The sequence below is a fragment of the Cetorhinus maximus genome, chromosome 15 (assembly GCF_964194155.1).
Source record: "Cetorhinus maximus chromosome 15, sCetMax3.hap1.1, whole genome shotgun sequence".
NCBI classification, from domain to species: Eukaryota; Metazoa; Chordata; class Chondrichthyes; order Lamniformes; family Cetorhinidae; genus Cetorhinus; species Cetorhinus maximus.
The window spans coordinates 4,559,067-4,576,721 of NC_135893.1; the positions used below are offsets into that span (position 1 = coordinate 4,559,067).

The 17,655-nt window shown below is 44.5% G+C and overlaps 1 protein-coding gene across 1 annotated transcript in view; it reads right to left on the minus strand.

Moving 5' to 3' along the window:
* The window catches only part of LOC144691131 (uncharacterized), a 122,677-nt gene that overhangs the window by 96,248 nt on the left and 8,774 nt on the right, over window positions 1-17,655 (minus strand). The window contains exon 4 of the mRNA XM_078559198.1: window positions 7,031-7,124. Coding sequence (XP_078415324.1) covers window positions 7,031-7,124 — 94 coding nt within the window. The remainder of the gene's footprint in view (window positions 1-7,030; window positions 7,125-17,655) is intronic.

A 17,655-nucleotide genomic window follows, 5' to 3' on the forward strand; every position in this document is an offset into this window, starting at 1 on the left:
TCCTGCGAAAGTATGGAAAAAAATAATAATTTTCAAGAAACTTCAGTAACAAGAATGAGATTTAATGAAACAAAATCTCAGAACTGAACTCTGCTGAAGCATCACATTGAAACGCTAACTGGTCTTTTTAACTTTGCTGATTGATCTGGTGTGCCCTTGTAAGGTTTTCTTTTTCTAAAATTTAAAATACATGAGATCAGAAATGTCTGCTAATGATAATACCAGGCGAACACCAAGGGAGTCTGTATGACATTCCTGTCACAGCTATTAATCAGTAACGTAGAGGGATATGATTTGAAAGTAGTTTAGTGTCATTTACTATTATCATGGCCTGTATTGTTCATCAGGTCAAACACGGGCAAGCAAACCTCCTGCTGATTACCACCTACCGCCCTCCATCAGCTGATGAATCAGTACTCTTCCATGTTGAACATTGCTTGGAAAAAGCAATGAGGGGCACAATGGCACAGAATGTACTCTGGAGAGAGTGCAGAGTAGGTTTACAAGAATGTTGCCAGGGTTAGAAAAGTGTAGCTACGAGGAAAGATTGGATAGGTTGGGGTTATTTTCCTTAGAAAAAGAAGGCTGAGAGGCGACTTGATTGAGGTATACAAAATTATGAGGGGAATAGATAGAGTGGACAGAATAAAATTGTTTCCCATGATGGAGAATTTGAGAACCAGGGGACATAGATTCAAGATAAGTGGCAGAAGGTGCAGGGGAGACAAGAGGAAGAACTTTTTTACGCAGAGGGTAGTGGGTGTCTGGAATTCGCTGCCCAAGTTGGTGGTAGAGGCAGAAACTTTAAGCTCTTTTAAAAAGTACCTGGATCTGCACCTAAAGTGCTGTAAGCTGCAGGGCTATGGGCCAGGTGCAGGAAGGTGGGATTAGAAAGGGCACCTGGGTGTCCACGGGCTGGCATGGACAAGATGGGCCGAATGGCCTCCTTCATTCATGTAACTTTTCTATCCTTCTATGGGTGGGGGGCTTCAATGTCCATCACCAAGAGTGGCTCAGTAGCAGCACTGTTGACCAAGCTGGCCAAGTCCTGAAGGGCATTTATGCCACAGTGGGCCTGCAGCAGGGTGATAAGGAAACCATCAAGACCTAACTACCTAATTGATCACACCTTCACCAATCTACCTGTCACAGATGATTCTGTTCATGACAGTGTTGGTAGCTGTAACCACCGCATGATCCTTGTGGAGACAAAGTCTCGTCTTCACACTGAAGACACCCTCCACTGTGATGTGTGGCATTACCATCATGCTAAATGGGACAGGCTTAGAACAGATCCGGCAGTTCAAAATCTAGCAGCCATGAGGTGCTGAGGGCCGTCAGCAGCAGAATTGTAATCAACCACAATCTGTAACCTCACGGCCCAGCACATCCCCAACTCTACCAATACCATCAAGCCGGGGGATCAACCATGGTTCAATGAGAAGTTTAGGACAGCATTCCAGGAGCAGCACCAGGCATACCTAAAAAGTGCTGTCAACATGGTGAAGCTATAACACAGGACTACTTGCATTTTAAACACAGGAGCCGCATGCGAAAGGCAGAGCTAAGTAATCCCATAACCAACAGATCAGGTCAAAACTCTGCAGTCCTGCCACATGCAGTTGGGAATGATGGTGGACAATTTAAACTACTAATTAGAGGATGAGGATCCACAAATATCCCCATCCTCACTGAGGGGTGAACATCAGTTCAAAAGACAAAGCTGAAGTATTCGCAACCATTGTCACCTAGAAGCGCCGAGTGGATGATCCATCTTGGCCTCCTCCTGAGATCCCCAGTATCACAGATCCAGTCTTCATCCAATTCAATTCACTTCACATGGTATCAAGAACCGATTGAAAGGAATGTATTTGGCGAAGATTTTGGGTACTGACAACATTCCAGCTGTATTAGTGAACACTTCTGCTCCACAACTATCTGTAGCCCAGCTGCTGTTCTAGTACAGCTACAACACTGGCATCGACCCAACAATGTGGAAAATTGTCCAGCTACGTCCTGTCCGCAAAAAACAGGACAAATCCAATCCGGCCAAAAGCTGCCTCATCAGTCAATTCTCAATCATCAGCAAAGCGATGAAAGGTGTCAACAACAGTGCTATCAAGCTGATCTTACACAACAAAACCTGTTCACTGATTCTCAGTTTGGGTTCCACCAGGGTCACTAAGCTCCAGACCTTGTTAGTCACGTTCCAAAATGAGCAAAAAAGTTGGATTCCAAAGATGAGGTGAGAGCGACTGTCCTTTACTTCAGGGCAGCTTTTGACTAAATGCTGCACCAAACAGCCAATGAGAATTGGGGAAATCTCTCTATGGTTGGAGTCATGCCAGGAAAGGATGATAGCTGTGATTGTTGGAGGCCAATCATCTCAACTCAGGACATCGCTGCAGGAGTTCCTCAGGGTAGTGTCAGGCCAGACCATCTTCAGCTGCTTTAACAATGTTTCTCTCCAACAAGAGGTCAGAAGTGAGATTGTTTGCTGATGATTCAGTGTTCAGTGCCAATTGCAACTCCTCAGATACTGAAGCAGTCCGTGTCCATATGCAGCAACACCTGGACAATATCCAGGCTTGGGCTCTAAGTGGCAAGTAACTTTCATGCCACACAAGTGCCAAGCAATGAACATCTCCAACAGAGAGAATCTAACCATCTTCCCAAGACATTCAATGGCAATATCATTGCTGAATCCCCCAATATCAACATCTTCGGGGTTACCATTGACCAGAAACTGAACTGGACCAGACATATAAATACTGTGGCAACAAGAGCAGGTCAGAGGTTGGGTATTCTGCGGTGAGGGACTCATCTCCTGACTCCCTGAAGCCTATCCATCATCTACAAGGCATCAGTCAGAAGTCTGATGTAATACTTTCCACTTCCCAGAATGAGTGCAGCTCCAACAACACTCCATCCAGGACAAAGCATCCCACTTGATCGGCATACTATCCACCACCAACTGTCCCTCCTTGCACCAATGGTGCCCGTTGGCAGCAATGTGCACCAGATACAAGATGCACTGCAGTACCTCGCCAAGGCTCCTTCAACAGCACCTTCCAAACCCCTGACCTCTACCACCTAGAAGAACAAGGGCATCAGACCGATGGGAATATCACCACTTGCAAGTTCCCCTCCAAGCTACACATCATCCTGTCTTGGAACTATAACTCTGTTGCTTCACAGTTGCTGGGTCAAAATCCTGGAATCCTCTCCCTAACAGCACTCTGGGTGTAGCTACACCACATGGACTACAACGGTTCAAGACGGCAGCTCATCAACATCTTCTCAAGGGCAATTAGGGTTGGGCAATAAATGCTGACCATGTTAGCATCGCCCACGTCTCATAAATGCAAAACAAAATATTGGAGAAGTTTGGATCTCAAAAGTCTTGTGAGGTGGTGGAGGTTACAGAGATAGGGAAGTACGAGACCCTGGACGAATTTAAAAACAAGGATGAAAGATCTAAAATTGAGGTACTGCCAGACTGGGAGCCAATGCAGGTGAGCACATACAAAGATGATGGGTCAGTGGCACTTGTGCAAGTTGAGATATGGGCAGTAGAATTGGATGAGCACAAGTTTAAGTAGGGTGGATGATGGGAGCCTGGCCAGGGAGAGCCTTGGACGAGTCAAGTCTAGAGGTAGCAAAGGTGATGTGAATTTCAGCAGCAGATGAGCTGTGGCAGGGGCAGTCGATATTACAAGAATAGAAATTGGGCAGTCTTGGTAATGGGGCAGATACGTGGTTAGAAGCTCAACTCAGGGTCACATGAAGTTTCAATCAGTCTGTTTCAACCTCAACTCAGCTGCCAGCAAGATGGAGTTGGTGGCCAGGTGTTTGTGGTGAGTATTGAAGACAATGGCTTCAGTCCTCCCAATATTTAGTTGGAGGAAATTTCTGCTCCTTCAATACTGCATGTTGGACAAACAGTCCGACATTTTAGAGGCGGTGGAGGGGTTGAGAGAGGTGGTGGTGAGACAGAGCTGAGTGGCATCAGCGTAAAGTGGAACGTAACATTCTGTTTTCAAATTATGTTGTTGAAGGGCAGTATATAGATGAGAATTAGAAGGGTCATAGAAACATAGAAAATAGGAGGAGTTGGCCATTCAGCCCTTCGAGCCTGCTCCGCCATTCATTATGATCATGGCTGATATCCAACTCAATAGCCTGCTCCCGCTTTCTCCCCATATCCTTTGATCCCTTTTGCCCCAAGAGCTATACCTAACTCCTTCTTGAAAATAAACAATATTTTGGCCTGTGACCCCTGGTTCTGGACTCCCCCACCATCGGGAACATCCTTCCTGCATCTACCCTGTCAAGTCCTGTTAGAATTTTATAGGTTGCTATGAGATACCCCCTCATTCTTCTGAACTCCAGCGAATATAACCCTAACCGACTCAATGTCTCCTCATATATCAGTCCCACCATCCCAGGAATCAGTCTGATAAACCTTCGCTGCACTCCCTCTATAGCAAGAACATCCTTCCTCAGATAAGGAGACCAAAACTGCACACAATATTCCAGGGGTGGCCTCACCAAGGCCCTGTATAATTGCAGCAAGACATCCCTGCTCCTGTACTCGAATCCTCTGGCTATGAGGGCCAACAAACCATTTGCCTTCTTTACCACCTGCTGCACCTGCATGCTTACCTTCAGCGACTGGTGTATGAGGACACCCAGGTCTCGTTGCACATTCCCCTCTCTCAATTTATAGCCATTCAGATAATAACCTGCATCCTGTTTTTGCTACCAAAGTGGATAAGCTCACATTTATCCACATTATACTGCACCTGCAATGCATTTGCCCACTCACTCAGCTCGTCCAAATCACACTGAAGCATCTCTGCATCCTCCTCTCCCCTGTCAGTAAACTCTGTGTTGGGAGTATTGTTTTCATGCGATTCGGAACTCTTGCCCGTAACTTCTGTGGAGTGGCAATCAGAGTTAAATTGTCACTCCGCTCCCAGCTGATTTACCATGAAATCCAGCCACTCCTTTTCCGCCCGACCTTTCGACTTAGGCCGGGTGAGAATTGTGCAGTACAGCGGGTTCCTGAGGCCTTGTGTCGAGGGCAGGAGAGTCAGAGATAAGGAAGCCACGACCTCTTTTTACAGTACTAGCTGCCGTAAAGGAGGTAAGTTTTAGGGTCCAGCTATTTGAGAAGCCTGGGCGAAGGTAAGTTTGTAAGGTAACTGGGCAGGTTTGGGGGTAGGGGGTAGATCGGGTGCTCAGGGTTGGTTGGTTGGGGGAGTGTCATGAAGCTATTATCGTATTTGATATTATTGGAAACCATTTTTTCATTTAAGATAGAGGTTTAGTCTGTGGGTGAGTCTTAATTGGATTAAAGGCAGCCAGTTTGGGTGCTTTGATGTGTACTAGTTTTGAGATGTAAGAGAGGTAGAGTGCATTTGCATTTTTTTGAATAGAGCATTCAAGAAGGGGGGTGAAATCTGGCACCTATCTCGCACAGACCAAGCAATATGTTTATTTTACTAATAAAATTGGTACTATGAAAGGGGTTTTATTGTTAGAAGAAGTGGAGGTCAATGGGGCCGGTGATACAATGAGAATTTACATAGAATGAGCTGTGTTGGGTATAACAGACAGCAGTTTTGTGTGTGCAAGGCACAGGCAATGTAAGATCAAAGCAGCTGTAAGCCTACAACTGTCTCCGCAGGAACCAAAGTGAAAAGAACCTCATTTTGAATTTGTAAGGTGTAAATGCTTTGCCTGGTGTCTGCTGAAAGTCTACGGGTTGCTGTTGCCTTAATGCAGATTAGTTTAGGCATTTGTTCAAAGTTATGACAGTAGTAATTTGTAGCCACGTGTATATATTTGACCTGTGTAAATTAATAAATGTCTCATGTATTTTGATATAAAACCCCTCGAGAACTGGTGGTCTGATTCCTGAATTTAGAGCTGCATCTCAAAACATACAAAAATAAAAATATAAGTTATGACAGTTGTTTAAAGTTTCCCTCTGGGATTTTTAAATAACTCAGCTTTACCAACTGCTGGGTCATAATCGGCAGTTTAGTTGGTTGGGGCGGGTTTGGTGGTGGGAGGTGGGGATAGTTCAGTGGGATGTTGGGGGCAGGGACAGGGTCAGTATTATGGTTACCCAGAACTTAGAAGTGGTTTTAATTCTTCTAACTCTTTCGAGGTAACTGTTACTGTAGGACAGTCGGAACCATCCGAAGCTTGCAATTTATGCCATGCTTTCGGATAGATCCCATTGCCGGCCAACTGCCCAACAGGAGTTTGAACTTCCTGAACAATTGCTATGCAATCCTTAGGTGGGGACTTCTGGGGGTAGAGGGTTTGGGGGGTGGGGGTGGGGGTGGGTGGGTGGGGGGGGAGTTCCCCAGCACATCCAGTTCCGATGCCCTGGAGCTCAGAAGTTATGGGCTCTGTCCCTTCTCCTCTGATCCCCTCTGTTCTGCAGAGTGCAGATAAAAATGACAAAGTGCAAGCTTGCAGGAATATCCTCAAGTGTTGGAAATCAGCTACAAAGAAGTAAAAACACACTCTCAGAATAAGTCCTGTGAGCAATAGCCTTTCACTTAGGCAAAGAAACGCCTGTCCTCGATCAGTATTTCAAGGCTTTCCAGCCTGTCAATTTCACAGACCCATTAATCCTTCCTTTGCTCTCACCATGTTCACCCTGGTGAGCTTCACACAGCCCAGGAACGCCAGTGCTGGCAGTTAAAGCCAGAATGCAGAGATAAATCTTCAGCCAATTGGTTTTTAACGTAAGTAATGCATCGCCCGAACTGTCCCACAGGGGCTTTGCACGCGACTCTGAAACAGGACTGGTTAAAGAAGTGTTCCCAATATGCTGGCATTTTTGCTTCTTTAACAACCCCGCCACCCATTCCAATCTGCACAAACTGACAGCCGTTCTCCAGCCACCCACCCACGAAGTTCAAATTCCCCTCTGTATGTTTGCAAATTACAGCCAACCATACACTGATGTTGCAAGTTAAAAATTCTGGATTTTGTTTAATGTACTTACTCAGTCCATTTCTCACATGCTTCAGTTGATGAATTATTGCTTGAATATGTTCCTTCAGGGCACACCTCGCACACGGTATCTGTGAAATTTGTACCTGTAAAATAAATGTATCAATGTCGGTATCAGATCTTTGTATTGCTAAGGTCTGTTTGGAAAGCAGGCCTTATGCTTGAAATTACCAGCTATAATACAAGGTACATGAAAATCTGTGTAATTTGCAGGTAATGCGCCCAAATTCACTCAGCATTGGTCCTTGTAGCCTGAAAGTGGCCCAGCTGGGCCATCACCAGAGTTCACCGCTATTGGGACCTCAAAATCAGGACCACAGTTCCTGTTATTGTTATATGCCAGTTTACTCTCAATTATTTCAAGCTTTTTTGGGCTAAAACCACCCGCATTTAAAATAGGGCAAAATAAAGCTGGGGGGGAAGTGTAGTATAATGGTCAGGCACATGTAGTGTTTTTTGTTACTATTACCATAAATTTTTTTGTGTTATCATTATTATCAATGATAAAGTTGCCACATTGCATACCATGTTTTTGGGAAGTTACAGGTGTCCACACAGCCATTGTTTCACAGAATCACAGTGCAGAAGAGGCCCTTCAGCCCATTGGGTCTGCACCAACATGTGAGAAACACCTGACCTACCTACCTAATCCCATTTACCAGCACTTGGCCCATAGTATTGAATGTTATGATGTGCCAAGTGCTCATCCAGGTACTTTTTAAAGAATGTGAGGCAACCCACCTCCACCACCCTCCCAGGCAGTGCATTCCAGACCATCACCACCCTGTCCATGCTCCTCATAATCTAGTACACCTCGATCAGGTCACCCCTCAGTCTTCTCTGCTCCAACGAAAACAACCCAAGTCTATCCAACCTCTCTTCATAACTTAAATGTTTCATCCCAGGCAACATCCCAGTGAATCTCCTCTGCACCCCCTCCAGTGCAATCACATTGTTAGGGGGAAATAAAGGAATACAGTAATGGTCAAGGGACTTGACTTAAAATATCCCAGCATGCAAAACCACAATTGCTAAGTAGTTAACATTTAAAGTTCAGGCTGGGACAGAGAGAATGCTGCACCTTGCACATTCTCAGGGCTTGCGAGCATCAGCAAGGCCATATTGGATGAAGAAGAATGTAAGTATGATAGAGGAGTTAGACTGGAGTCAGAGAATGGCAATAACATAGATTAAGTGTGCTCTTCAACAGATAGGGGAAGAACAGATGGACCCAGCTTAGATAGGAAGACAGGTCTCTGCCTGGGTGTAGGTGGGGGTAGATGATGCATGTACCTTTGTACCAGAGACTTGTCTGTTTAATGTAAACCTATATGTTGACAAGATCGAAATCTGGGAACTGTTCTTGTATGTGACCAATAATGTATAAATATGATGAACACTTGTAGTTTAGCAGAGTACTGCCTCAAGCTGCACTGAGATGGTGCCCTCCTTGCAATTGCTCGAATAAACGATCGTAACCTGTACCTGAGTCTCCTGTGGTCCGTTCATCAAAGACACCATAACAATTTGGCGTAGTCGGCAGGATACTTGGATCGGATCCTCGGGACGGCTCTGCAAACTGGGTGAGTATATTCATTTACCACCCGTAGTTAGTGCAGTAGGCCTACCCGAGAACAGTCTGGTCAAGTATCAAAGAATCAAGAGGAGGACTCAGGACAGGAGATAGGAGGCGCCAGGGGTAATCGGCGGAGCCGTGCAGGCGGCTAGCGGGGCCAAAGCCGCGCAGGAAGGCCAGACCATTACCAGAGAGAGGAGGTGCAGCCGTGCTGGCGTGGTTGGGGTTTGAAATATAACCTTAGCCGAAGCCGCGCAGGAAGGCCAGACCCCTGTTAAACGGCATATACATATACCTCAGATAACTAAGTTGTTAGGACAGTGCGGACGTATCGCGCAGAGATAGATGAAAAAAAAGGAACCGAATGCCGTCAGGGAAACAAACTAGCGCAATGGAACTCGACTGGGGAACCGCGGACTCCATTACGAGGTTCATCGCGGAACAACAGTCAAAATTAATCACTAAAATGCAGAAGGAGGGGTGGAACCCACAGGGAACCCCCGGAGATCAAAAAAGGTGGTGGTTAGAGCAAAAAAAAAAGGAAAAGAAAGGGATGATGGTTATTATCACACTGTACCTACAGTTGTGCAGAAGGGTTAATACTAAATTCCAGTCGATCAGAGAGAGAGAAACAAAGTCAGATTCAGGACAGATCAGAACAGTGGCAGCAGCAGCAGCAGCAGCAGTGACATTGATCAAGAGGGGGAAAGCTCCGAAGAAGAAACCTATGAAGGAGCTGAGGCAGTTCCGCCCTCATATGAACCAACCGCCCCACTGTGCCCATTGAATCCCATGGCCCCTATGGCAATAACCATTAGGAAAAGTAAAGTCAGGAAAGGCGAATTGAAACCCGAAGGGAGAAAGGGGGCTGAGGAATAGGGGGAGGATGAAGAGATTGAGAGGGTTACGGAGAAAGTTAAGCACATACCATTCAGTCTGGGGGAGAAACAGGTTTTGTTTAAAGAACTGCTGACACTTAAAACTTGGCATAGCAACCCAGATTTTTGGACCAAACTGCGGGAAATGCAAGATTTCCATGCAATGCACCCCTTGATACCCACATACTGGTGAAGGCTAAATGCCCAGGGGATATTTGGAAAGATTACCCCTACAGTTTAGGAGTGGAGACTGGATGAAACCTGAGGACATCCCGGACTGGGAGAAGGTGACAGACCTGCACAGGGAGTTTGAGAGGGCAGTCAAGGAAGCCTTGGGGGAGGGAGAAACGAATTGGGGGTGTATAACGTCCCATGTGGGATGACGAGATTTTCCTGAAAATGTGGAAGGATGATTGGGACCCGAAAGGTCCGCTACTCAATTTTCTTAAAAAAGTGAATTGATCCAAGTTACAAGAGCTGCTTGTGCTGGAGAGAGAGAGAAAGAGAGAAAAGGGGCGTACCCCTAGGGGAGTTAATAAGCACTGACAGGCAGGGGAAATGTGAGCTTTCGTCAGTTTGATTGTCCCAGAAGGTGGAGCCTTCAAGATCTCTTTATTTCCCCCACTGCCATTTGAAGTTTCATTTAGAATATGAGAGTTTTAAGTTGTTAAGTTGAGGATACAGGAATATAAAGACATACTTCTAAATGTATGTTTGTTTGTGTGCAAGGAAGCATGTGAGCTTTAATGCGTTTTCTTCCGTAAATTGTTATTTGTGTGTGCAGTTCAGCACTTTAGGGTTGGAAGCCCCATGTTAGATTAAAGGAAAAGTATACTCAAACATTCTAAAGTTTTGAGTATAAGATTTGAGTTGAGATTTCTGGCAAAAAAAAAATCGCAATTTGAAGGTATCATAAAGCTCAACAGGGTTAGATGAACCAACCTTTTTACCACCCCCTTTGCAGACTAGCATCACCAGCTTCCAAGCTGATTGGGATTGATAAATACGAGTTACATTAACTCATGAGTTAGTATTCTAAAATTCTGAGGGGAAAAATTACCTGAAGTTCAAGGGATTCTAGGAAAACCAAAAGACATAAACAAAAGGCCTAGGTGGTTCCAATGGATAAAAAAGGGGTTTCTTGTGAAGAGATGAATTAAATATGAAAGGAAATCTGCATCCCAACAGCACTGTTATTTGAATTTGGGACAAGGCTTGAGGTGTAAAGTGCAGTGTAGTTTTGAATCACTAGGATGCTATCTAAGATAAAGAATGTGTCGATAAACATACGGGAATTATAACTTGGATACAAATCAATACACATAAGAAAGAGGTAGTTTTAATTTTGATAGTGTAAATTACATTTCTTACAAAATTTAAAATTTGAGGTTTGGTTCCTGATAAAGTTCTCAAAAGGGAATTTACATTTTAAAAGGTTTGACAACAATTGGCACTAATTCAAATGCTGCAAGCTTTTGTATTTGTAAGTCTGTTCCCAAAATATGAAGCTAAGCTCAAGACCTTGTCAAAGTTTGGCAGAAATCCAATTTTTGACCAAGTTAATGAATCTGGGATAAATCTAAAAGAAATGGGTCAGACACAATTTAGTGGGTTACTTTTGAGACAATAAAATGTTTGAGAAGAAGATGAAGAAGCAAAACATGTCATTACCTGATTTCTGTTTTTAAAACTGTTATGAGAATACTTTATTGGACTGTAAAGTCTCTCCAGACAACCTGAACTAGATAAGATGGTAGCTGTTGCATGTTTAAAATGCTATGAGGCAATTAGGAGAATGAGTAAGAGGAGTAATGAGAAAGAGGACACAATATACAAACTGTTTTAAGGGAAGTGAATTTGATAATCTGGCCATCAGCTGAGACATTGGAAACGCACAGGAGGAGATAAGCAAAGATCTAGAGACAGAGATCCTCGTTGACAATAGAGAAACTGAACTGAAGAGAATCTTAGGATGATCATGGTCAGGGGAAAAAAAAAAACGTAGAGGTAAAACTATGTGGAATCTGTAGTTCAGGAACTGAAATGTAAGGAGAAATAATACTTAACAACAATTTACCACAAGATGTATATAGGTAAAGGGAAAGCTGGAAAAAGGCTAAATAGATGTATTCCTGATTATATCGATGTGCCTGCGAGCTACAAAAAGTAAGGCCACAGGATTAACACTATGATGACAGACAGTTAAGCAGCTCCCAGAGAGAACCATCACTGGAAGTGAAGATACTGAGCCATTGAAAGATAGGATAAGAAGGTGCATTGTAGAGTTGTATTGGCAGTTTAAGGTATTGAGGTCCGGTGTGGGACAGCAGCAGGAGACAGTAGACTAGAAGGAGTGGAGGGGGCCCATCCAGATAGATTCAGATCAGGGAACTCATTTCACAGGAAGAGTCATCAAAGACATTTAAATATAAACAGAAATTCCACATTCCCTACCAGCCACAGAGCTCGGGAATGGTGGAAAGGATGAACTGAACTTTAAAAAAAAATCAATCACAAAAGCAATTCAAGAGACAGGGAACAGCCCAGTATTCTGATGCGCCTTAGGGCCACCCCAAGCAGAACCATCAGGTTCACCCCATTTGAAATAATGACAAGGAGAGCAATGCAGTTACCCGAGGGAATCATAGTAGTAGTGGGAGATGTAGGACCACTAAAAGGAAGGATGCGAGACTATGTGAGGGAAATAAATAAGCAATTGCATGAGTTAAGGAAGGAAGTCAGAGACCAACAGGTGGTTAAGGATATGGAAACAGGCAAATCCAAAGAGCAACAACGGACCATATGAGGTATTTATGACAGGTGATACACGCGCACTTGTAGATATGAGAACGAGAAGTAAATGGAGGCATTATGCACAGTTAAAGTTACATGACAACTGACCAAGCGGTTACCCGGAGAACGGGAACCGATGTTAATGTCTCCACAGATCTACGATCCTGGTCGTGGGCATATCAGTACTGGCAACAAGGTCGGGGATCATCACTACTCATCCTGCACCACAGGAGGGACTTTGGTACAGCACGGACAGTGCCGAATGCGACACGCAACGTAATGATAAACGTAACAGTAGGAGAACAAGTGCTTTCAAATTGTAGTAAGGGTTTGCTTCAGATCGGGCGTGGGAGGTCCCCCACTGTCCAGCCACCTCCAACCTCTACTTTCACAGTCCGAGTAGATAATTGAAGCCCCTCAAACCACACTGACTGACCCACCTTGTCCGACTATGCATCCAGGACCGACGAATGGTTTGGTGCTGGTTAATCAGAAGTTTTGTATGATAATGTACACCATGAGCTGGTACCCGGAGTCTTGAACATATCCGGAATTGCCCCGCCCCAGTGTTGCTCAACCCATATTCAAGCACTAAATACGGCTCGAATGGGCCAGCTGATGACTGAAGCATCTCAATTCAACGGCGAGATGTGACCAGGCTTGGGAGGGAACCACGTTAAGCGCAGCCTGATAAATGACGCTGCCACGTTATTCAATACGGGGGCATCAATAGTTAATTCCGTCCACCTAGCAACTGTAGATCAGAAGGTCCGTACCCTGAGACTTAAGCTTAAGGAGATTTTAGGGCGGGGACAGGGGATCCAGAATACACGATTAGATACGGACCAGGACGTGACACAGTTAATCTAAAGCCTGGCTACTGTGCTCGAAAGTCATGCGGGGAATATCAGTAAATTAATTGGAATAGGGAAAAATATTTCAGACGAAGCAAGCAGAAATGATGTTTGCAGGATCTATAAATCTTGGGTGTTAGAACAAGCCCGAGAGCATTTAAGACAGATTAATGAAGGAGTAGTTCCTTTATGGGTAACTAATGAGCATTTACTGAATCTCTCACGACACAAGAATCATGAATTGACCGGTTGCCAGCTCAGAGGTTTAACACGCGTATATAGAATGAATGTTGAATGTATAGTGAATAGTAATATGCTAATAGGCATTGTATTAGTAATACCTGTCATACCTATGTCAACACCCGGCAGGACATTATATAGAGTAGAAAATATTGGGGTAAGACGGGGGGATTGCTATATTAAGTATCACGATATTCTACCATACACAGTAGACATAGAAGGAAATATAGTTAGCACCACATTAGAATGGTGTAGCGTAGAAGCCACCGCAGTAGTATGTGCACATCCGATATATGAGACGGAGGAAACGAAGTGTGGATTTAAAGCAGCCGCAAACTGTACAATGGAAACTATATGGGCTGCAAAAGAACCAACCCATGTTGCATATACAGGGAATGGGAGATATTGTATCACCACGTGGCAGGAAAGAATCCAGTATGGGGGTAACCAGATATGCCCCATCCACAATCATTCGATGTGCCTACACCCAGAGGTGCCGGCAAGGGTGGGGAAGGTGGAACTGGTTGAAATATACAAGAGAGGAATGACTATTATTCAGGTCAAAGAAAGCCTTAAGGATAACCTGACACAGTACTTGAACCAGTTCTCCTATGAAATTCCCCTATTACCAGAGCATCTCACCGCGATTCGGAGACAGGCTCAGCAGATATACAGAACTTACTGTACACTGCAGCAACAGGTTAGAGCCTTAAAGATGGATATTGAACAAATAGATTCTTCCACACGGTGGGAGGACCTGTGGAACTGGAGCTCGAATGTACAGATACACCCCTGGATTCAGATTATCTCCCATGCCCCAGTTATACTTCAGGTGATATTGACTATGTATCTAACATACTTGATTCATCGCACCCGGAAGTCACAAAAAAGGTGGCATTGGGGGAGTTTTAGTAGATGGAGTAGGAATCTGGTAAGCCAGGGGTTCGGATTAAAGGACCAGATAATACGGATGGTTGACCAGTAGCCGTACCGTTTACGTGCCAAAGCTGGATGGATGGCCAGCATCAATGGGTGGTGGTGCGTAAAGGGGGGGTGGTGAGCGGACACCACTGTAGTTGGCTACCTTGGGCTAAGCCAAGGACCAAAAGGGGGTACTGTTAGGGGGAAATAAAGGAATACAGTAATGGTCAAGGGACTTGACTTAAAATACCCCAGCATGCAAAACCACAATTGCTAAGTAGTTCAGGCTGGGACAGAGAGAATGCTGAACCTTGCACATTCTCAGGGCTTGCGAGCATCAGCAAGGCCATATTGGACGAAGAAGAATGTAAATATGATAGAGGAGTTAGACTGGAGTCAGAGAATGGCAATACCATAGATTAAGTGTGCTCTTCAACAGATAGGGGAAGAACAGATGGTCCCAGCTTAGATAGGAAGGCAGGTCTCTGCCTGGGTGTAGGTGGGACCAGATGATGCATGTACCTTTGTACCAGAGACTTGTCTGTTTAATGTAAACCTATATGTTGACAAGATCGAAATCTGGGAACTGTTTTTGTACGTGACCAATAATGTATAAATATGATGAACACTTGTAGTTTAGCAGAGTACTGCCTCAAGCTGCACTGAGATGGTGCCCTCCTTGCAATTGCTCAAATAAATGTTTGTAACCTGTACCTGAGTCTCCTGTGGTCTGTTCATCAAAGACACCACAACAACATCCTTCCTATAATTTGGTGACCAGAACTGCACACAGTACTCCAGCTGTGGCCTCACCAAGGTTCTATACAACTCCAACATGACCTCCCTACTTTTGTAATCTATGCCTCGATTGATAAAGGCAAGTGTCCCATATGCCTTTTTCACCACCCCACTAACATGCCCCTCTGCCTTCATAGATCTCTGGACACACACACCAAGGTCCCTTTGTTCCTCAGAACTTCCTACTGCCATGCCGTTCATTGAATACTTCCTTGTCAAATTACTCCTTCCAAAGTGTATCAACTCATACTTTTCAGGGTTAAATTCCATCAGCCACTTATCTGCCCATTTGACCATCCCATCTATATCTTCCTGTAGCCCAAGACACTCAACCTCACTGTTAACCACCCAGCCAATCTTTGTGTCATCCGCAAACTTACTAATCCTACCCCCCCACATAGTCATCTATGGCGTTTATATAAATGATGAATAATAGGGGACCCAGCACAGATCCCTGTGGTATGCCACTGGACACTGGCTTCCAGTCACTAAAGCATCTTTCTGTCATCACCCTCTGCCTCCTACAACTAAGCCAATTTTGAATCCACCTTATCAAATTACCCTGTATCCCATGTGTATTTGCCTTCTTTATAAGTCTCCCATGTGGGACCTTGTCAAAGGCTTTGCTGAAATCCATATAAACTACATCAACTGCACTACCCTCATCCACACACCTGGTCACCTCCTCATAAAATTCAATCGAATTTGGTAGACATAACCTCCCTCTGACAAAGCTATGCTCACTATCCCTGATCAAACCTTGCCTCTCCAAGTGGAGATATGATTCCTTTGTGTGCTTAATTCTCTCTAACCAATGTTGGCTTACAGCTTGCACTAAGTAATCACTGTAAACATGTTCAATAAAATAATTAACACCCCCTTAAGATCCAATTATCTTGTGTACTTAAATCCACTTTGTGTGGTGTGGGGTTGCAGTTTGCAGTCCGTCTTAAGAGGTAAGGACTATATTACTCGAAATTTGGGATAGAGGAGGGAGGTCTGTTGTAAAATGGTGGATGTAGTTTCGTAGTTCTCACACACACACACACACACACACACACATATACATATATATATATATATATATATACACACACACACTGACCTCGAGGTGTGAGTCATATGTCCTCTTACATCATTATGTGAGCAGTACTGTACCCAAGTCCCACGTTAACCCTTTATGTGCCAGACCCTTATACTACACCTAACCCGCCAAGTCTTTATCCAACATATTTACAAGTTATCCCAATTTACCCACTGTACTAACAACATTATTACTACCACATCTCCCATCTTCAAGTCTCTGAGTTCATCGGTTCAGGCAGTCTGGAGGCATTGTAACCCTTCTGTACCTTGTTCTCACTACAATCAGAGGAGTGGTAGGCCCTGTCATTACAGGTCCACCTTGTTGAATTGGAAGTTTTCCTGGCATCAGAGTGTCTTTTCATCATTTTTCCGCTCTTTGACATTGAATTGCTCTTTGCTGATTCCCCAGTTGTAGTGACAGAAATTAGTTGGTTTACCCTGTTCTTTACGGGGCAAAGGAATTCACGGCTCATCTCTACAGTGTTCTTTCCTTTCCTTCCTTCATGTGGCTCGCCATGACACATGTTGGGACAGAAGATGGCCCTTCCTGTTGTGAGGGTGTGATTGGTATTAAGCTCACCTTTTCGCTTGGCAGCATGTTGTGATCAGTGGATGGTTGCTATTATTCTCCAGCATCGTCCATGCCACTGTCATGCTGGCTGGGGGTTGCAGCATCTCTTTTGTGGCCTCCGGGTTTAGTCGGAGGTTGAAGCTCTTCTCGCTGCTGGTTGCTCTCTTGATTATCATCCACTCCAGGCGCTGTGGTAACCATGTGAGTGGTTGGCTGCTCTGACCAATGAAGGGCTTCTGGTACCTGCACAGAAAGTGGACAAACCAGCTGTGCAAAGAAGAAGACAATTCAGAGATGAAGGCCCAGTCGAGAGAACCTTTCTTGTTGGAGTGCTTGGGAAATTGTAGTTCTGTATAATTTATGACAGATGTTGTCTTGACATCTTCTGCTGTTTTGAGGAGATTTAGGACTACACAGGCATCTCTGCTCAGGAGAGAAAAAGACTGGTTACGGATGACGTACATTAGCTCGAAGATTTGTTTGGCACCGTAACTTAATGGTTCCAGAATTATGCCTATGACCGGAAGTCGGATACCTCTGGGCCCATAAAGTGGTGTATCTGTTGTTCTTAGCCAGGGGTCTCTCAGCCACGGTTCTTTGCCCAATAGGATGGTAACATCAGTTCCCATGTCCAACTTAAAGTTTGTGAGGTTAACCGAGATGTTTGCATTCCAGAACAAAAATCCAGGATCTTTGACCTGACCCAAGAAGCATGGTTGTGTGTCCTCTTGGTGTGCTGTCTTGACTTCATGAATCATCTTGCGATCCTCTGTGTTTTGATGTTTTAGCTTTGCACATTTTTCCAATGTGTCCTTTTCAGTTGCATTAAAAGCATTGGGCTGAAATTGCTGGACACTGATCATGCCTATGGGGCCGCTTTGCTCCACAGTGCTGGCATAG